This window comes from Pleuronectes platessa, chromosome 1, assembly GCF_947347685.1.
Source record: "Pleuronectes platessa chromosome 1, fPlePla1.1, whole genome shotgun sequence".
In the NCBI taxonomy this organism is placed as follows: Eukaryota; Metazoa; Chordata; class Actinopteri; order Pleuronectiformes; family Pleuronectidae; genus Pleuronectes; species Pleuronectes platessa.
This window is the reverse complement of record NC_070626.1, coordinates 17,536,197-17,554,442: the sequence shown is the minus strand read 5'-3', so window position 1 is coordinate 17,554,442 and position 18,246 is coordinate 17,536,197. Positions and strand designations below refer to the sequence as shown.

At 38.7% G+C, this 18,246-nt stretch overlaps 2 protein-coding genes across 3 annotated transcripts; both read right to left on the bottom strand.

Moving 5' to 3' along the window:
• Positions 1 to 481: 481 nt before the first annotated feature.
• On the bottom strand, positions 482 to 12,402 carry rab27a (RAB27A, member RAS oncogene family). Of its 2 annotated transcripts, none has more exons than XM_053418576.1 (6): positions 12,158 to 12,402; positions 6,174 to 6,342; positions 4,470 to 4,555; positions 4,259 to 4,362; positions 3,504 to 3,627; positions 482 to 2,657 (listed from the first exon to the last, which is right to left on the bottom strand). In XM_053418576.1, the coding sequence occupies exons 2-6, from the start codon at positions 6,324 to 6,326 to the stop codon at positions 2,462 to 2,464; spliced, it is 663 nt and encodes a 220-aa protein (XP_053274551.1). In that variant the 5' UTR covers positions 6,327 to 6,342; positions 12,158 to 12,402; the 3' UTR covers positions 482 to 2,461. The 2 variants fall into 2 exon arrangements, with proteins under 2 accessions (XP_053274551.1, XP_053274558.1); XM_053418583.1 differs by lacking the exon at positions 12,158 to 12,402 and adding an exon at positions 9,471 to 9,597.
• A 4,241-nt stretch (positions 12,403 to 16,643) lies between these two features.
• Positions 16,644 to 18,066, bottom strand: LOC128436976 (protein PIGBOS1). Its single transcript, XM_053418927.1, has 2 exons — positions 17,913 to 18,066; positions 16,644 to 16,986 (listed from the first exon to the last, which is right to left on the bottom strand). The coding sequence occupies exon 2, from the start codon at positions 16,943 to 16,945 to the stop codon at positions 16,787 to 16,789; it is 159 nt and encodes a 52-aa protein (XP_053274902.1). The 5' UTR covers positions 16,946 to 16,986; positions 17,913 to 18,066; the 3' UTR covers positions 16,644 to 16,786.
• Positions 18,067 to 18,246: the final 180 nt, after the last annotated feature.

Below are 18,246 nucleotides of genomic sequence, written 5' to 3'. Positions count from 1 at the left end.
AGTTTTTTTCTATTTCTCCGACTCATGATGTGATGAGGAGGCAGTCTAAATTCAAAATGGATTTAACATGTGTTGTCAACAGTGACAACAGTAACCATCATACTGCCGCCACGAGCCTTTCATCTGTTGGATGTTACTGTGTACATATAACGTTATAAGTTAAATCTAATCAGCTAAATGGACAAAAAGGGTCTCCAGCTTAAGTGAGGACATATACAGAACAACCTGAAGAAATGTCAGTCATTGCTTTACTTTTCTGTAGATTTGTAAAAACGTGTAAATAATGTATCTTTGTTATAATGGGCCCATGTGCAGAAGTCCACAATCTTTTAAAAATTTAGTTTACATTATCACAAGTTAAAAAAAAACATTAAAAACAGCTAAGAAAAATAGGACCCGATCAACTGCACCTAGGCCCATATACAGCCTGTAGTCCTCATTGCAGGAACCTATTATATAAAATGAGATTCTACTTCAGTGATTATATAAATAGAATTGTTTATTTTTGGACACAATTTACATATTTTGCAAATGCAAGCGGGTGACAATTGACAACATGAAATATTTCAGTTGAGACTATTAAATAATGTGATCAAATTTCATTTAAGTGAACGATTTTATTTGTTTTGAAAAAGTGAAACATCCAATTCACAATTGTATACAGAAATAAAGTGTAATACGATTTGTGTGAAATTACAGTTCAGAAAAATAACCCCAGTGTATATATTCTTTCCATTTTTTTAAAATATAAAATATAATTGTATTATAAACTGATCCTCAGCATTGGCATTTCAAATGCATCCCATAAGATAAACGAAAGTACATGTCCAATTTTATTTCCTTACTTATAAATCTTGTCAATACAGAATCGATTACTATCAAGATGACCAGATTGAACAGGCTCCTGTGCTGTGTGTTACTTTAGTTATCATGGTCCCATTAAGACCTGAAACACAGGATACCCATAAACGGTTTCTATCACACATTTGAAGCCCATTGAATTATTTCTTACTATGTATTTAATGAGAGTAATATGTAGCATTTGCTGTGTGAGATACATGTAGCACCACAGCCTGTTTCCCCTGAAGATCTTATTGTACTTTATAAAAGTGTATAATACTCTTCAAGATATCAGTAGGGGAAGCAAATACTTAAAAACATACAATGTGTGATTTAAAGCTGTTGCATTGTAACAAGTGAATAATGGTAAAAATGTATAAATGCAGAGGATCCAGGTAAGGTCAGCCTCACCAGAACTGGTTTTACTTGATTTTCCCAGATAGACTCTGGAACCTGCCGAACAAAAGCATTTAATTATTACAATGTTGAAGATGGAACTTATATCTCATGTTTTGTCACTAGTGACAATAATTGTTTGACTTTATATGTATTTAACATGGAGCCAGTAGGAAAAAAGTCAGTGAGCGAACAGAAACTGATATTTTCGTTGAAATTTTAAAATCAAATTATTTTCCTTTAGACTATTAAAATACACAAAAGAGCAACAGTGAGATTTAGCATTAACTTTTTTTTCTTAGAAATGTCTATCATGGAAATTTGTACTTCTATTTGTGTCTTTATTTGTTGTATTTGTGCTTTTTTAAATCAGGATAAATGACCTGAAGTACCAGACTCTTGGTTCACATCTCAGTTTCTCTATTGCTTTTGTAATTATTGGCCAAACCAGTTGCTGTACATAATCAAGTTTTCATGACTAACTAACTGTGTTACATAATTCATGTTTTCCAGACAAACCAGCACAAGAACTGAGTCCGAAAAGAAAATTGTGTGTAGAGAGTTCAAGTAGCTTTTGCTGGATGGTCAATGTGAGCCATACTTTTTTCTGGCAGTGGCACAGGTGAGATTGTTCAGCTGGAAATCCATCAGACAATCATATTCACTGGTTACATTTAGTATTCTAAAAGTACATATCCCTCCAGCTACAATCAGTGACTGCAGGAATCAAAGTCAATATTTATCTGTCTGCATAAAGAAAAGTAAAGGAGACTTCTTTCTTGAGTTAAAACCAGTGAATTCACGCTAACCTCACAGAAAGTATTGATAGAATATTTATGGCACTTCTGGTAGGGCTGCGCTTTCTGCTGCAACAGGGAACACAAAGTTTATACAAAATGTGATCAGTAAACTCCAGTGATGAAAAGATTGACACTTAAGCTAGGCAATAAATATCCAATACGCACAATCAAAATTAATTAATAACATGAATCCTTATGACAATTTCCATATTCAATAAGGCACTGAGATCTGAATTGACAAATAATATAACGTGTCAATAAAAGTATGCACAGTTTATGGAGCTATGGGCACAAATTACTGTTAAGTTTGACCTAACACAGAAATAATCCTCTCACTTTGTGAAACATTGAACGTGGTTGTCTTCCTATTTCATCGCCAGTATCATGGACACACACATATGTAACTAAAATGACTCCTCATCATTCTAACATGCACATTTGCTCTTGTCCGAGCTCTCTGGGATTTCTGAGTTGGTCAGTCCGTTAACTCGGACGGTCCCGTCCGGGATCCACGACTTGTCCACACATCGTTCCATCCTCCTCATGATGAGGTCCAGCAGGTCGTCCACAGCCTGGTTCACATTCTCCCCGTTAGCAGCACTTGTCTCAAAGTATGGGATACTGGACAGAAGAAAACGTCTGGGTCACAGTCTGATGCTACCAATTACAATGAAACACATCTCTATGGGTTAAAAGAAAAAGTAAAAGACTATAAAAAGGTAAAGGTAGAGTAATCCCTTGAATTTCTACTTATAACAAAAACTTCTTATCTAGGTTAAATTGCTCAAAACTATTGGGTTTCAGTAATGAGACCTATATAATATACATATAGGTTAATTCTGTCAGTTTGATGCCATGGCACAGAGAAACAAGCTATATTAGCTTCCGGTAACAATGACAACGACGCTTGACGTTTTCCTGTTGTTTGGTGAACTCATAACATTTTTGATATAGAAAGACACAGAATATAATTAACCTTATTCTTTCTAGTTAAAAACATAAATCATAAAGTGTAGACTCCAAAGTCCAATGAAATAAAAAAATTATCGCTGAAATCAAAACAAACATGAATTAAACAATCGATAATTTCTTTAAGATTTACATGATGATTAACAACAAACGTCTGTGTGGAGAATCATTATTATGCAGGCAAATGGGCACATGGAACAGGCCGTAATGCTGTGAACCAGTTAGATTAGGGTCACGACCTTCTGCGTTTTATTCTGAGGACATTTAAAACGTGTTATAAAGTTCACATCCTCTACGATATCTGTGTTTTTACTACAGGTGTGTCTAATATGACCAGAGCAGGATATTTTACACGTGCTCAAATATTTGCGTTTCGAGGAGGACCAGTTCAAGCAGACATTCTACTGCACAGACTCTGGCAAACAATGCAGCCACTGCCTTCTTGACAAATGTTTGAGGGAGAGGTTCATGTACAGATGGATCAAAACGGAGACATACCCGTACTTCTCTGCCAGCTCTCGTGCCTCGTCTTCTCTCACCGCTCTCTGATCCGTCAGGTCACATTTGTTGCCACATAGAACGATGTCTGGATTTTCGCAGTATGCGTGAATCTGTAACTGACCTGAAAGACACGTGACATATTTAGTTTTAATGTGATTTTTACATTTAGCTGGAGCAGAGTTACGATGCCATCATCATTTTTATGAGTGATGTTATCTAGGATGTTAAATAAAGAGGTGAACTGGAAATATATAACGCATTGGAAAAAAGCAGTAAGAAGAACGTTCCCTCTTCTTACAGTTAACACAACTCAGAAAAAGTTTGTCAGGCGTCTGGATAAAAGTGCTTTGGAAGTGGATTAGTAAGTAAAGCAGGATGTGACTCGCAGCAATGTCGTTATCCATCGGTGTGTTTCACTGTCCTACGCCAATGTGGTAGACATCCCAAACCCTGCTGCCATTAATGGATCATATCCACCGGAAATAAGATATTTGAGCAGAGAAAATGCAGCAGATTTGGGCAAAATAACATTTGCACAAAGACAATTTAAACTGGAGGAGACACATTTATCACACATGTAACAACAATCTATTATCGATGCAACACGTGCCAGACTCGAAGCTTTTGTGCACAAATAACAAGAATTCTAACAGAATGAAATGTCGTTTGCACTCGTATTTATCTGAAAATAAAAGATTTGCGTGGTGAATATCTATAGAATCAGCAGTTTTAATGACAACAGATGAACATACTCATCCAGTTTCGGACATTGAGGAAACTTTGCTCGTTTGTGAGGTCAAACAGGAGGAGGAAACCCATCGCATCCCTGAAGAACGCGGTCGTCAAACTCCGAAACCTAAAATTATTCAGAAAAGACTTCATGAGAAATGTAATTACTTTTGATAAAGACACATCTAAAAATGATATAGGACTTTCAGTAAGGTGATTAAGTGCTTCATGTACCTCTCCTGTCCGGCAGTGTCCCACAGCTGCATGTGGATCTTCTGCCCTCGAACTGAGGATCCATCTTGACCTGAGGATTTGTAGTTCTGAGAGAAAAAAAAGAAAAACCTAACGTCACAAACCAACAGGACGTTCTCTGCTCTACATTTAACAGTTAGTTATAAAACAAGAACATCCTCATCCTGCTGTGGGAACACGATTAAGAGCACTTGCCTCCACTAGAAAAAACAAGTACAACTGGTGACATGAAAGACAAGAGATACCTGGCAACATCCATCCAGCTACTAATGTTAAATAATTACATAAATTATCTTATTAGGTTTGCTGAATGTTGTTTGGATTAGAGTTTGGTTTAGCTTTTGATATCTGTTTGAGCTCTAGCGAGAAGTCAGAGGGGAGCAACCAACGGCCAGGCCTCAAAGCAGTAGCTCCTGTTGCTATGTTGGTAGTATTGTTATATCAGCGGCAGACCAGAGTTTACTCAGCTACTGAGAGCCTTGAACTCACCGGAGGAGTGTGGTGGGGAGAAAACTGACACACACCAAATAGAAATAGGTTTCAAGGCAAATGCAATTATAAACAAATAAACTTTTAAGATTTACAGAAAATCAAATATGACAAAACAATGTGTGTGTGAGGTCTATTTTTAGGTGGGGGGGGGGGGATTTCACATTTATTGATAAAAGAGGCGCAGCAAAGGGGCTGAGTTGGAACCGACCGCGAGAGTCGTCAAATCTGTTTAAATATGTGTTTGTATGTATCCAAGCCTTGTGCCGTGATCTCACACAATGTCATAGTGTGTGAGGACACCGTATCTATTTCTACACCAGTAATCTCTGTCAATCAAATATCAAAATCAGTACCTACATACATGTTGCAATTCAGAATACAACACTCCTAAAAGGTTTCTCGTTTATTCATGAATAAATAACTCCTATATAAACCCTGTCTTTCAGTGCTTTAAAAGACTAAACAAACCCTATTATTATAAAAAAACATTTGTAATGAGCAGCATTAATCTGTTATTTGATGGTAAAATATATGACTTTTGTTATTAGTGTTCCATCCTCATCCAACAGTTCAGGGAGGGACTTTAATAAAAAGGGCCCAGTGTTATTTCACATTTAATTCCTAATCATATTCTCCACACTTTTTCTATCATGTCTTCACCAGTGCAGCTAACACTTTCCTCAGCAAGCAACCAGAGGACGGGTTAGGGGATGTTTGAAGTCACATTGTGATTAATTATTGTGCTTTAACCATGACAACTAATTGTGGCATTTCAAAAGAGCTGCTCAGAACTGAGTGTTAATGTCCTGTATCGTCGTGATAAAACAATTAGTCAGGCACATTCCTACAGGAGGAGGCCAGCAGCATTAGAGACGGAGTACTGAGTAAATATGAACACTGCTCAGCTGTTTGCCAATGGTATGAAGTGTTTATTCTTAAGGAGTGTTCTGCTCACCAACATCAGTCAGTGCTTAGATTTCTGTTGCAATCTTCATCAGTAGTCTTTTGTTACACTGGTCTTACTTAATGGTGTAGGAATGCGTTAAAGCTCTTAATTAGGCACGACAAGAGCTTATGGAAACACTTAGAAACAAGGAAATGAGTTGAACGTAAAATCCACGTGTGCTTTTACTGCGCTAACAACTCCACTCTATCCTTTATTTTAGTATTTCATTCAAAGGCAAATGAACCTACCACTCGTTTTTCTCTGAAGTCTATCCCGACTGTGGTGATGAACTTGGAGTTAAACGTGCCATCTGTGTATTGGTAGAGGAAGCTGGTTTTTCCCACGCCGGAGTCACCGAGGGCTAGGAATTTGATGAGGTAATCATAGTCCCCATCCGACATTGTGAGTCCTTATTATCTGAAACGCACAAACAAAACAAATCAACAATCACACGCGGTGCCACAGAAATATATCAAAAACTGAAATGATTTTTGTTTCCCAGATGACGCAACAGTTGGACCAAAACCCTAATAATCTACTTATTGCTTATCCAAGCAATTAAACTTCAGCCAACCCTATATATCCATGTAATTATTGATAACTAAATAATAAAGTGACTATATTTTAAAAGGTCAATGATCCCATGAAGAAAAATATAACCTGACAATGAATTGATGCTACAACAACTATCTGTGTAGCCAAAGCCTGATATAACTCATTACTCTGTTCCACAGGATTCAATTATTGTCTAAACGTTTTAATTACGGTCTTTATTTAAAACTACATAAATAAACCAAAAGCTATTAAAAAAAACTCTCAATCAAAGCCAGTTTGTACAGCACACAGGCCTGTGAGTCTATATATTTGTCTCCAAACACACAATCAAACCAATTTTTGTTATTATCAGTTGAACAAACAATAACGATAATACTGCCTATCATCTTTAAACATGTTCCTTCCTCATTCTGGTTCAGGTCAACAGACAGTCAACAGTCAAGTTGCAGATTTACATCCATGTCCCTTCAGACTAATTCAAGCAGTAGAGCAATGGAAGGAATTTTTTCAGACCAATACAAACAACCAGAGTTTATAGGTGGAAAAATGGAAATATGGTAACAATCTCCCCTTGTGTTTGTGCAGAACATTACGATGTCACAGTGATGTTGACATTTGCACAATTCGTGTTAAATGCCAGAACTCCATTTTATCCCATTTAATATCTGTGTGAATATATATATAATATATCTGTCGTAACGACTATGTAACAGAAACAGTTACGGCCCAAAAAATGTGTTAGTCCGCTCATCACCGGGTCTGATTGAGTGTTTGTGAGGTAATGACACTTTCTCCACACTCCTCAGAACATCACGTTCATAAGAGGGACTCACTCAGTACTGACATCATGATGTAGTGTGTAACATCCTTTACTCTAGTATTACGCAAGACCTCCGCAGCGTCCACCGCACACGGCTGTGGGCTAATGTGTTTAACGCAAGATCTGTTTGGTGTTGCTGACACAGTGACAGGAAACATATAAAATTCACAGTCACACAACAAAATAGAAAACACTTCTGTTTTGTCTCCTTATAACACCATCCAGAAATTTGTAGAATGTAGTTTTACACAGTAAATTCTGAATTTATTTTAGCTAAGGATCTAAGTATGAAGTTTTTCTTACATTTACACATCGAGTATGAGCAGCATCCTTTGATGTCTACTTGATGCAACATTCTTGTTATTAACGGTCGACTGATTCTGATCAAAACAATCAGGAGAGAGCACGGATGCATCATGTGACCGCTGCATACAAAAGTATTCAGACAAGTCTTAAATTCTTTCCATGTAAAACCCACTGGACCTTTCATCTGGAGACATAAGCTGCTTAAGGTCTCGTGCAAAATCAAGATGCATGATAAATGTGGTCAGATGGAAACAGCATCTTTACACACTGAGCTCAGCCCAACGAACCCTGGAACAAGTTAGACTTTTATTTAAATCCTTTAAAAGCCATAGTTCCATCCAAGCTGCTTGACTTTAGACGATGAGCTCAGCCACTCTGAGACTAATTCTGGAAACTCCTGCTTTAAAGCAATGATTATTTGTGTTTGACATTCCTTTTATCTTAAACAATATCCTCTCAGGTTCCTGCTTTGACTTGATAAACTTTCCTGTCTAATCTCATTACCTGATTACTGATCTTATGATTTACAGTTGGGAGCCAGTTTCTAACTCTGCTTTATGGATATATAATGATTATCTTCGCCAGGGAGGTTATGTTTTCACCCCTGTCTGTTTGTAAGCAGGATTGCATAAAAACAACAGAACGGATTTCCAGAGAACTTGGGGGCAGGATGTGGTGTGAGTCAGGGAAGGATCTGTCGGATCGCAGATCAGATCTTCAACATTGCATCATGTTCTTTAACCATTTTCACCATTTCCCAATGGTATAATTCATGGATATCGATGACAAATTATCTCTATGTACAATTTTTGTGAAATGACTGCTTGGCCTCTAGTTTACATTTTCGTTTCTCACTGTGAGGCAAAGCAACCACAAATCCCTAGCATGTCACATATTCCCCTTAAATAACCTCCCTCGCCGTAAACTGTCACTCTACAGTGTAACATTGCGAAGCAGCTTTGTGTCGGTCAGTGAAAACCACATTCCTCAGATCTTTACATGCATCTTCAAATTGACATGTGAGCAAGAACGCCAACTTAAAACTTTCCGTCTCATTTGATCTTACGTTACACCACTTTCCTCTTGCCTTACATTCAAAGGCACTGCCAGCAAGTACAACATGCCAATTTATTAGGTACAACTCGTAAATGCTGCATTTGTGGCTGCTATAATGTTCAGTTTTGATGAAACTGATATGTTGATTCAGATTTATGATCATTATGGACATGGCAGTTTGTGTTGATCTGTCCTGAACCTTTTCTATTGGTCCATGACTATAAATGTTGTGGAGTCCATTTATATCAACAAGAACCAGCCTCCCACCTGATCATAGAGTGAAATCTGTGTCCGTCTGAAGTTGTTTCACTAACACCTCAACATTATAAACTCCACAAAGGGAGCATGTATTGTTTTAGCCATTTGTACCTAATAAACAAATCAAAATGTGAGTGTGAAAAAGCTCTTTTCATACATTGTGTGTTGGAACAGTCTTGTTTAAAGAGCTTAGTAATAAAGTGATCTGACGGCTGAGGGTCGAATTAATCTGCACATATAAATAACGACTCTACCCATGTTACTCTTATCAGTATTTAAAATCCTGACACAAGCTTAAGTAACACATGTTGTGTGGTTCCGTATAAACAGGCCCTGGAAGTGACGCAGTAAAGCTAAACCACACACATGCAGATTGTGTCAGCAAACTTCTGCAGACTTTAATCAGGCTTAGCAGACGACTCTGCTAGAAACAAGAACCGGTATAATCCCATGTTAACCAAAGTTATCTTGAAAAGAAAGTAAACGATTATTCATAAATAAATATGTCTAATACGCACGGATATATTTATTTGCAAAGCCATTTACTCACATTGCACTTCTCAGCCTCATCGCATCTGTGAAAGGGAAGTGAGCTCTGATAGAGAGTGTGATCTTGTGATACGTAAGAAAACACAGAGTCTAGTCCTCTTTACTGCCGTACCACAAACCTGTCTGAAACAACAACAACCCAACCTGCCTTGTGGACATAAACACAACAGAGCTGGTGAGAAAAGAAAGAGACAACAAGACGTTCAGAAAACTCCTCACTGAGAAACTTGACTGTTCTGCCGATTGCCATCCTCAACTTTAATTATTACTTTTCATACGTTAGGAATCGTGAAGGACAAATTATAGTCTTATAATGCAGAACTTCACCTTATGAGGAAAAGGCCTCACAAGCATCTGACCTAAATTTATCGGTGTTTTTACTGACAACTAGAACTTTTCTATCCAGGAAGGAAGCGACATCTTCAGGCTGGTGAGATGCTCCGTGTGGCAGATGGTATCAGCTTTGAACCATTCGAAAATGATCATCGCTCAATGTGACAGAATGATGCTGACAGAGTAGCCGTCGGTGCTGATAATGAATCAGGGGGTAAACTTATACAAGGTTAATTTTACTACAACAATATGAGTCTTAAAAAATGACTACAAACTATTCAATGATGAATAAATACAATGTGCAGAAAGAGGGAGAGGCAGCGACCTACAAACAGCCTCGAGTGTAACAATGGCCTAAGTGCAAAGACTGAATAATAACATCAACATCAACATCACCCTTTGTTGCAGCTGCATTTGCACAATTAACGTGTGAATTAAAATCCATGTCTGCACTGACCACCGAGGGTGTAAGTAGACTGAGTGTTGGTAGTTTCCTAAATAAAAGGAGTTCTGTAAACTACACCTGTGGAAGCAGGACTCCACCATGTTGGACTGTCCAAATCAGAAGCAGCAGAAATGATCTTGTGTGTGTTATCATTTATGTTTTCTCTGTCCTATGATTCTTTATCTGTAACTTATTGAAATTGTCCTCCATCTTGGCCAGACCGCTTGGGACAATATTGAATTGGTCCATAAGAAGAGGACGTTCTTAAGAAATATTGGAAATCTCCTGCCTCACCATCTTTGTCTGCCTGGCTAAATGGTACTATGTTTTTCTTGAGCCTTAAAGCATTTTGAGGATTTTGGGATCATTTCACTAGGAAATATCATCTTTCGTTTCATATTTTAATAACCCGCCTGTTTTCCTCGTGATTAAGGATCACTCTGTACACCCCTTGTCTGATTGACACACCATTGGACTGTTGCGATCATCCTGTAAAGAGGGGGTTTGAACTTTTGCCCTCAGGCCGCTGTTACAGGGCGCCTGCTCGGAAGACAAAAATACTTGTGTAAGTGCTATGCTTAACAGAAATTAGCAGTTAGATTGTTTTATCTAAAAATATCTTGCTGTTGATGGCATCTGCTTTACATATTTGTAAGTGGAAGGAATTTTCCATTTCCCTGTACTAGCTTAAATGTGTTTTTATTGTGGATGCTGTTGGTTGTCTCTGTGTTTTTGTCTCTATGCGAACTCCTGCTGCACAAATAATTTCCCGTTGTGGGCAAATACAGATAAAGATAAGAAGGATGAGATAAAGATAATACTGACGGTTTGTTGTTTTTTTGACATGCCTCATTTGTTAAATATGCTAATATATTAATATATATATTTAATACTGAACCGGTTCACCTGTATTCCACATGTCTCTATCGAGAAAATGAAGAAAGAAGAAAAACATATCATCTCTACAACCCTTTCCTGTATAAATAGAGTTTTAAAAAGCAGAAGTTGGGAAGCTCTGAGCTGCACCTCGCTATCTGTTGGGCAAACTCCTGCAATGGGAGTGGACCTGGTAGCTGTGATTAGCAGGCGTGTATACCCACCACCGGTGAGCAAACAGCCGAGCGGAGCAGCAAACACAAAGCAGGGAGGAGTGGAGGAGCCACCCTGGGCAGCGGGCCAACACAGAGGCTGGCAGCTACCAGGGAAAATCCGGATATGCACATACCACTAACTTCAGCTTAACTCCTCCAGAAGAGAAGGGTGCAGCACTAAGATGATGAGGACTTACATGGAAAGACTTTGAGCATGTGAACACCCAGGATCTTTAAAAGATAAAGATCTGCTTAGGAAAATACCTGAGGGTTTATCTGCCAACAAACAAACAAACAAACAAACACTAAAATCAATAAAGTGAAACAAACAGAAAATCGAATGAGCCTCAGCTGGTCCTCATGCGGTTGCCAGTGCTGGTCAGGTGACCTTTCAACCAGGAAATAATCACCTTTTTAAAAACTAAATATGGATCCTGAACCTAAAGGAAACGTGTCTGATCCTCTGCCACACGTACATGTGAACACACGCGCCTCAGACCAGTGACAAATATGAAATCTACTTGAGGAGACCAGTTTCCACTGGTGTGAGTGGTTGTGATCACTGCTATTGAGCAAGTGTGGAGGAGAAGTGGAACGGAGGATGATAAGCAGGTGGAGAAATGTTCCCACAGCTCTGGCTGATAAACCGCGGCTCAGGCGACATGACAGCGGAGGTGGTAGTAGCCAGAAGTGAGAGATAAGAGTGTGATAAAGTTACAGGAGAAGTTTCCAGAGCGAGGCTCACTCCTGACAGATGCTACAGCCTGCTCTCGGTCTGCGTTCGTCATGTTATTTCCTGAAAACAGTGTGAACACTCACCGGCCCCGGGGCGTCGCTGCTGCCGCTGCCGCTGCTCTGGGTCCTGGGGAAGTGGATTTCACGTCTTCAGAAGTAATGACAAAGAGCTGGACAGTAAATGGAGGAGTTCTTCAATCTGAGAGTCGCCTGTGATCCATGAGTCGACTGCTGCTGCTTCATTAACACTGAACACCAGCTCCTCTCGTCTCCGACACTCAGCTCCTCCCCACGGACCGATCACTCACAGCCGGATGAGTGAAGGGGAAACGGGCGGTGCAACACAACCAGAGCTGCTGCTCCTCCACTGTAATAATATACAGACGTTACATTACTGTTTACATTTACATTACGCATTACTTTCACTTTACTCATTACTTTTACTCTCCTTATTACTTTTACATTACTCATTACTTTTACTTTTACTCTCCTGATTACTTTTACTTTACTCATTACTTTTACTCTCCTGATTACATTTACATTATGCATTACTTTTACTTTACTCATTATTTTTACTCTCCTGATTACTTTACAGATAACTTTGACGTCAAAGATTACTTTTACATTGCTCATTACTTTTACTTTACTGATTACTTTTACATTACAGATAACTTTGACGTCAAAGATCACTTTTACATTACTCATTACTTTTACCGTGGAGGGATGTGATATAGTTGAAACGGATCTATTGGCAGTAATTTAATATAAAGTAATCCTAGTGATCTTTTCCCTATAGTGTGTGGTCATCTACATGGTACGAATTGTCGTAGAATGTGACCTTTTTATTTACATATTTTATATTTATATTGAAAGCGGGTCCTCTCTGTTGTGAGGGGTGTTCAGATGCAACATGCAACTCCACCAGTAGATGGCGCTAAATTCTACACACTGAACCTTTAAATGGTGCGGAGTGATTTAATTTGCAATTTGACGTATTTTGCTGTTTTGGGACAAATAATTAGTTTTGATAAAGTTTACATATATCATTAGCTATATCGACCGTATGTAAAACCTTATGTGTAACAAGAACAAATGATCAGACTGTGACCTCGGACAGGATCGTGCCCTGTTTGGCGAGATGAAGCCATAATTCAGCCTCTGGATACACTCCTATAGACTCAAATTAATTATAAATATGAAATACCACTGCGCTTTCATAGCCAAACTTATTGTTACAAAAGAAACTGACAAAATGAGTTTCAGCATTTTAATCCCAGACTATGATTAGTTTTTAAATTTGAATTTGCTGGAACACTCAAACGGAAAACTTGGGTCTCATTTAATCTAACATATTCGATTGATTGGGAGGATTTTTGAGATGTGATAACCGCATGAACGAACGCAAAAGAACGCGCTCATTGAAAACGTTCACTTTTATGAGAACGATGAACTGAACGCAACTCAATGATGAAATAATGAATATAAACGTGTTCACCGTTCATATTCGACATTCGACATAGACGACAGGAAACTTCTCTCTTTATGTGTAACTTTATTAAAGTCCAGCGAACACGACACGCTTCTTGTTCTTGACACTCCTCTCATCCAGCACTGTATTCTTCACTCCATTTCCTCATGCACCCTTGATACGCCAACTCATCAGCCAATGAGAGCCTGGCATCCCACAAAACCCTACAGCCATTGGCCTAGAACTGTCACGTGCCCCACCCCTACCTGTTCACTGACCCTCGGGACATTTCAATACTTTCTCCTCAGGAGAGACGCTGTCTAAATCGAATGCTTTCATCATGTCGTTGCTCAGTGCCCGTAAAATGTCCGTGATTTAGCCTAACCGAAACCAACTAACTAGACTTCGCACTACGTTACCCATCACTCATGGCACACATATGCAGACCAAACAAGCAACGTATTCCAAGTGTTTTCTTCTCTGGCCAGTGTCTCGGCTCCGTACCACACAACTTGGTAGAAGGAAGCTTCATGGATCACTATACGGCTCTATTGAGCCGTATAGTGATATTCCCCCCCACTGGGTTATTCTCTAACAATAGGTTTCATCCAGTATCTAAAAGCCAAAAATATAAAAGTAACTTTTGAGTAAGGCTGTCAGATATATGTAGTAAAGTAGAAAATATTTTCTCTGAAGTGTTTATCAAAAGCAACATAAAATGACAGCGACACACACACGATACTTTGTCCATCGTCTTACTCTGCTTAGTTCCAGGTGGAAATCATCAGCTGAAGTGGTCGGTAAAGCGTTCGGTCTCTAACAACAGTGACCCGGGTTCGAATCCCATTCATTCCCATTTTCATGCTGGCAATATGTTACACTTAAAATTGGCAGGACTTCTTCTATTAATTGCAAAATATCTCACACTATGTTAATTTAAATTAATTAAATATAAAAACAGGAAAAAATTTAATTAAAAAAAAACCTGCGCGCGCAATTCCTGCGCATTGGGCTTCTGCGCAGGATGTGCAATGGGCTTCTGCGCAGAATGTGCGCAGTGGCCTTCTGCGCAGGAAGTGCGCGCGCAGTTTTTTTTCTTTCCCCATTTAATTTAATTAAAAAAATATATATTTAATTTAATTAAAAAATATATATTTAATTTAATTTAAAAAATATATATTTAATTTAATTTAAAAAAATATATTTAATATAATAAATTTTTTTTATATTTAATTTTATATTTAAAACATTTATATTACATTATCATCATCATTTCTCCGCGCTGGTTCAGGGGTAAATGATGCTGGTCTTCACAGGTGACTGACCTACGCAAGCCTGTAGCCGCAACCCCCCACAGGAGATTATGTATTATGTGTGGCCGCGGCGCTTCCTGGTTCTTCCCGGCACTACGCTGCCGGTGCGAACAGCCAAAGTATTTACCATGGGCGAGGAAAGGAGGCGGAGCACTTTTCACAGCGCTTCTACCTCCGGTGCGTCCCGGGGTTAGAGGATGATGGTGTGACGTTAATGTATTGTTTTACATTGCATGTGTCACGTCATGATAAATCAGTCTCCTATGTCTCCTGTACCAGGAGCCGCCCCTGTCACTGGTTATCTTGGCTCGCTGTCTGGCCGGTAACCAGCCGTCCGGACCGCTCCGTGAAGAAGGAGGAGGAGATGTTTCTTGGAATGCGGCCATTTTATTTCTCGGATATACAGCAGGAGCAACACTCGCATCACCTCTAGGTGCTCCGTCACTTCTCCTTATAAACACACTTTTAGCGTATTTTCCCACAATACCCTGGTGCACTACGTCACACACTACAAACTTTCCTTAAAGGGGCAGGCCATACCTGCAACACAACAGCTCTCGGTCTCATATACAGATGGAAAGAGAAAGCAGAGACGCAGACTCAGCAACTACATCTGAGATCCGATGCACCTTATTATTATCTGAGGGATTTTTACAAACTGTCTGATAAACATTCCGACAGTAAAGGCAAGGGGTAGTGATGGATAAGGTTTTCTTTAACAAGTTAAGTCTTTCATTCTCACTTTCCACCTTAAAACTATGAAATGAACTGAAATATGAACTAGTTCAGAATTTAAATGGTGAACTATGAACGTGAACTATTAATGTTTACTTGTATGAACTGAACTTTGAACTTGTTCATGAGAGTAGTGAACTTGCACAACACTGGATAACCATCATAGGACAGGTTAAAAGTTGAATTAAAATTGTAATATTAGTTTTAATGACAGCCGGTCAGTCCAAAAGAGCATTTCACTTCTCAGCATGTTCATCATGGGGTTTGCTGAGTGACGCAGTTTTAAATGTACCAAAAATAGCAGGACCACAACTGTGACATTTCACTAATCAAGCACTCTTGTTTATTGTATGTTGGAGATTAGGCAGCAACAGTTCTTATGATCGATTTTCAACAGTTACTCAGTAAAATACCCTTACACTCAAGTGCTTTATTTCCATTTCATGTCACTTTATGCTTTTTACTCAACCACAGTTCAAAGAGGAGTGTTGTGCTCTTGACTCCACTCCAATAATTTGACAGTTTTAGTTAGACATGAGATTAAGGTTCACTGTTTTTCAAGTCTGTCGAGGCCATGAAGAGGTCATATCCTACTCTGATCCCAGTGGAAGCTCAAATCCTTCTGTTCAAAATGTCTATATCGTGTTACTCTTTCACTATTTGAGTATTCCTATCTACTTCTTCCATCAAAAGACCTTCTTCACCCCTGACATATACAATATTTCATGATTTAAAGAACTAAATTTCATAAATGTTTAGGCTTATCTGAATCACAGACCTTGTCTCCTGAGAATTTGTTCATCCCTGTGTGGAAAAAACATTGGAAATCTAGCAAAGGAGCCAAGTGGCTGAAGTTCCAGGTTTTGAACGTGGTACAAACATGGTTACTCATGATGCTTGGTGGTCAATCACGACTGTGGCTTTACAAAGCTCTCAGTGGAGTTTTAAAATATATTTAGACTCAGACCAATCCTAATAGTAATCTTTTTTGCTCAAGGCTAAACTAATTAGGACAAATGAGAGTTTTTAAGATTTGGATTTCCATGAAAAAAAGTCAGATTATCAATTATTTTATTCTGTACATTTACAACTACACAGAGCACATTTATCCACACAGGTCTTGTCTTTTGTTCGGCCTCCAGTACTGACAGTCTGGTGTGGTTCTCCTGGCTTCTGTCTGTGAAGTGATGATTTATTTCAGTCTGTTTCCGTCTCTTTCTTCGTCTCTCCCGGGTTTTGCTTACTTGACTTTTTCAGCATCGGCTCAAAAAAAGGTCTGTAGATATATAAACCTCCAGCAACTCCGAGCAGCATGGCCAAGGCCATCTGTGGGAAAGGTACTCTTCGTCTAAACATGACTCCTTTAGTCTGGTGTCGTCTTGAGACACCAGATGATCCTAAAAGAAAAATGAGATGGTGTTATTAAAGACATTGCAAAATATACATCATAAATTGTGGCTTAGATATTGTTAGTGCATCTCCATACAGTGCAGGTTAACTGATGTGCTGCTGGCTGAGACAAGTTTTTGAAATCATATCCAGTGCTATCATATTGTATCTCTGTATGAACAAGAGCGTTAAAAACTCCTTAAATCACAGAATACTGTTAATCCTCCGCGCCTGGTGACTTTCTACAGATGCCTGCAAAAGTGGACTGACACGCAGTCACAGTGCAGCTGGACACACTGAAATATTGCTGTTTTATAATAGCCGCAATTCAAGATCTTATCATGTTTGTTGAACCTTAAGAGAAACTGGTGATTCTTTACATAATGATTGGTCCAAATTTTTCCATAAACAGTCAAGACTCATGATAACTAAAACCTGATAACGTCTGCTATCTGACAAGCATTACTAAGAGTGTCTGTGTGTATCCTTTAAAGATGGAAATGGGTCTTTATTTAAGAATAAAGTAGTGTGATAACTTTATTCGATATTTTGAGCTGTATTTTGTAATTTATGTATTTTATTTTGTATACACTAACCTACAAGTCTTAACAATAACTGTAAAGTCCTTAAACGGATTCGTTGACCAACTGAAAGATAATTGACACTTGTCTATATTTATCACTGTAAAAGTAATTTTTCACGCTTAAATGCTAAATATCCCTTTTTCAGCTTCTCAAATATGAGGATGTGCCATTTTGCCTTGTTTTTATCATTGTTTCTACATTTCAACGAGTCTTATTTTGAAGAAACAAGACCGGACATGAGGACAGAGACTCTGCACGCTTGATAATTTCCTGTTGGTTGAACCTGAATTAAAGTCAAACGTGACATTTTAACTGTTCGTGAACGATTCTCTGGAACAGTTCCAACTCACCGACGAGGCGGTTTGTTGGTGGCGTCTGTAAAACACACACACACCCAAACCGGAAGAGGCACGTGGAGGTGGACACATGAAACAGATCCTCCAAGATCACAACATACTGCAGCCGAATGCGTTCTTCTTCTGCTGTGACCCCGGGCAGAGCAACTAAGTGCAGCTTGCCACCTGCTGGAGGAATCAGGAACACACCTCCCGCTCTTACGTTCAGATGAGAAACTTTAAATCATCAGGATTTTAACTGCAGCTCGTTCAGCTAAAGTAACAACAGAAGTGAGTGAATTAAAAACGATCTGTTTATATCCTGTTGAATGCATAGTATTATTGCATA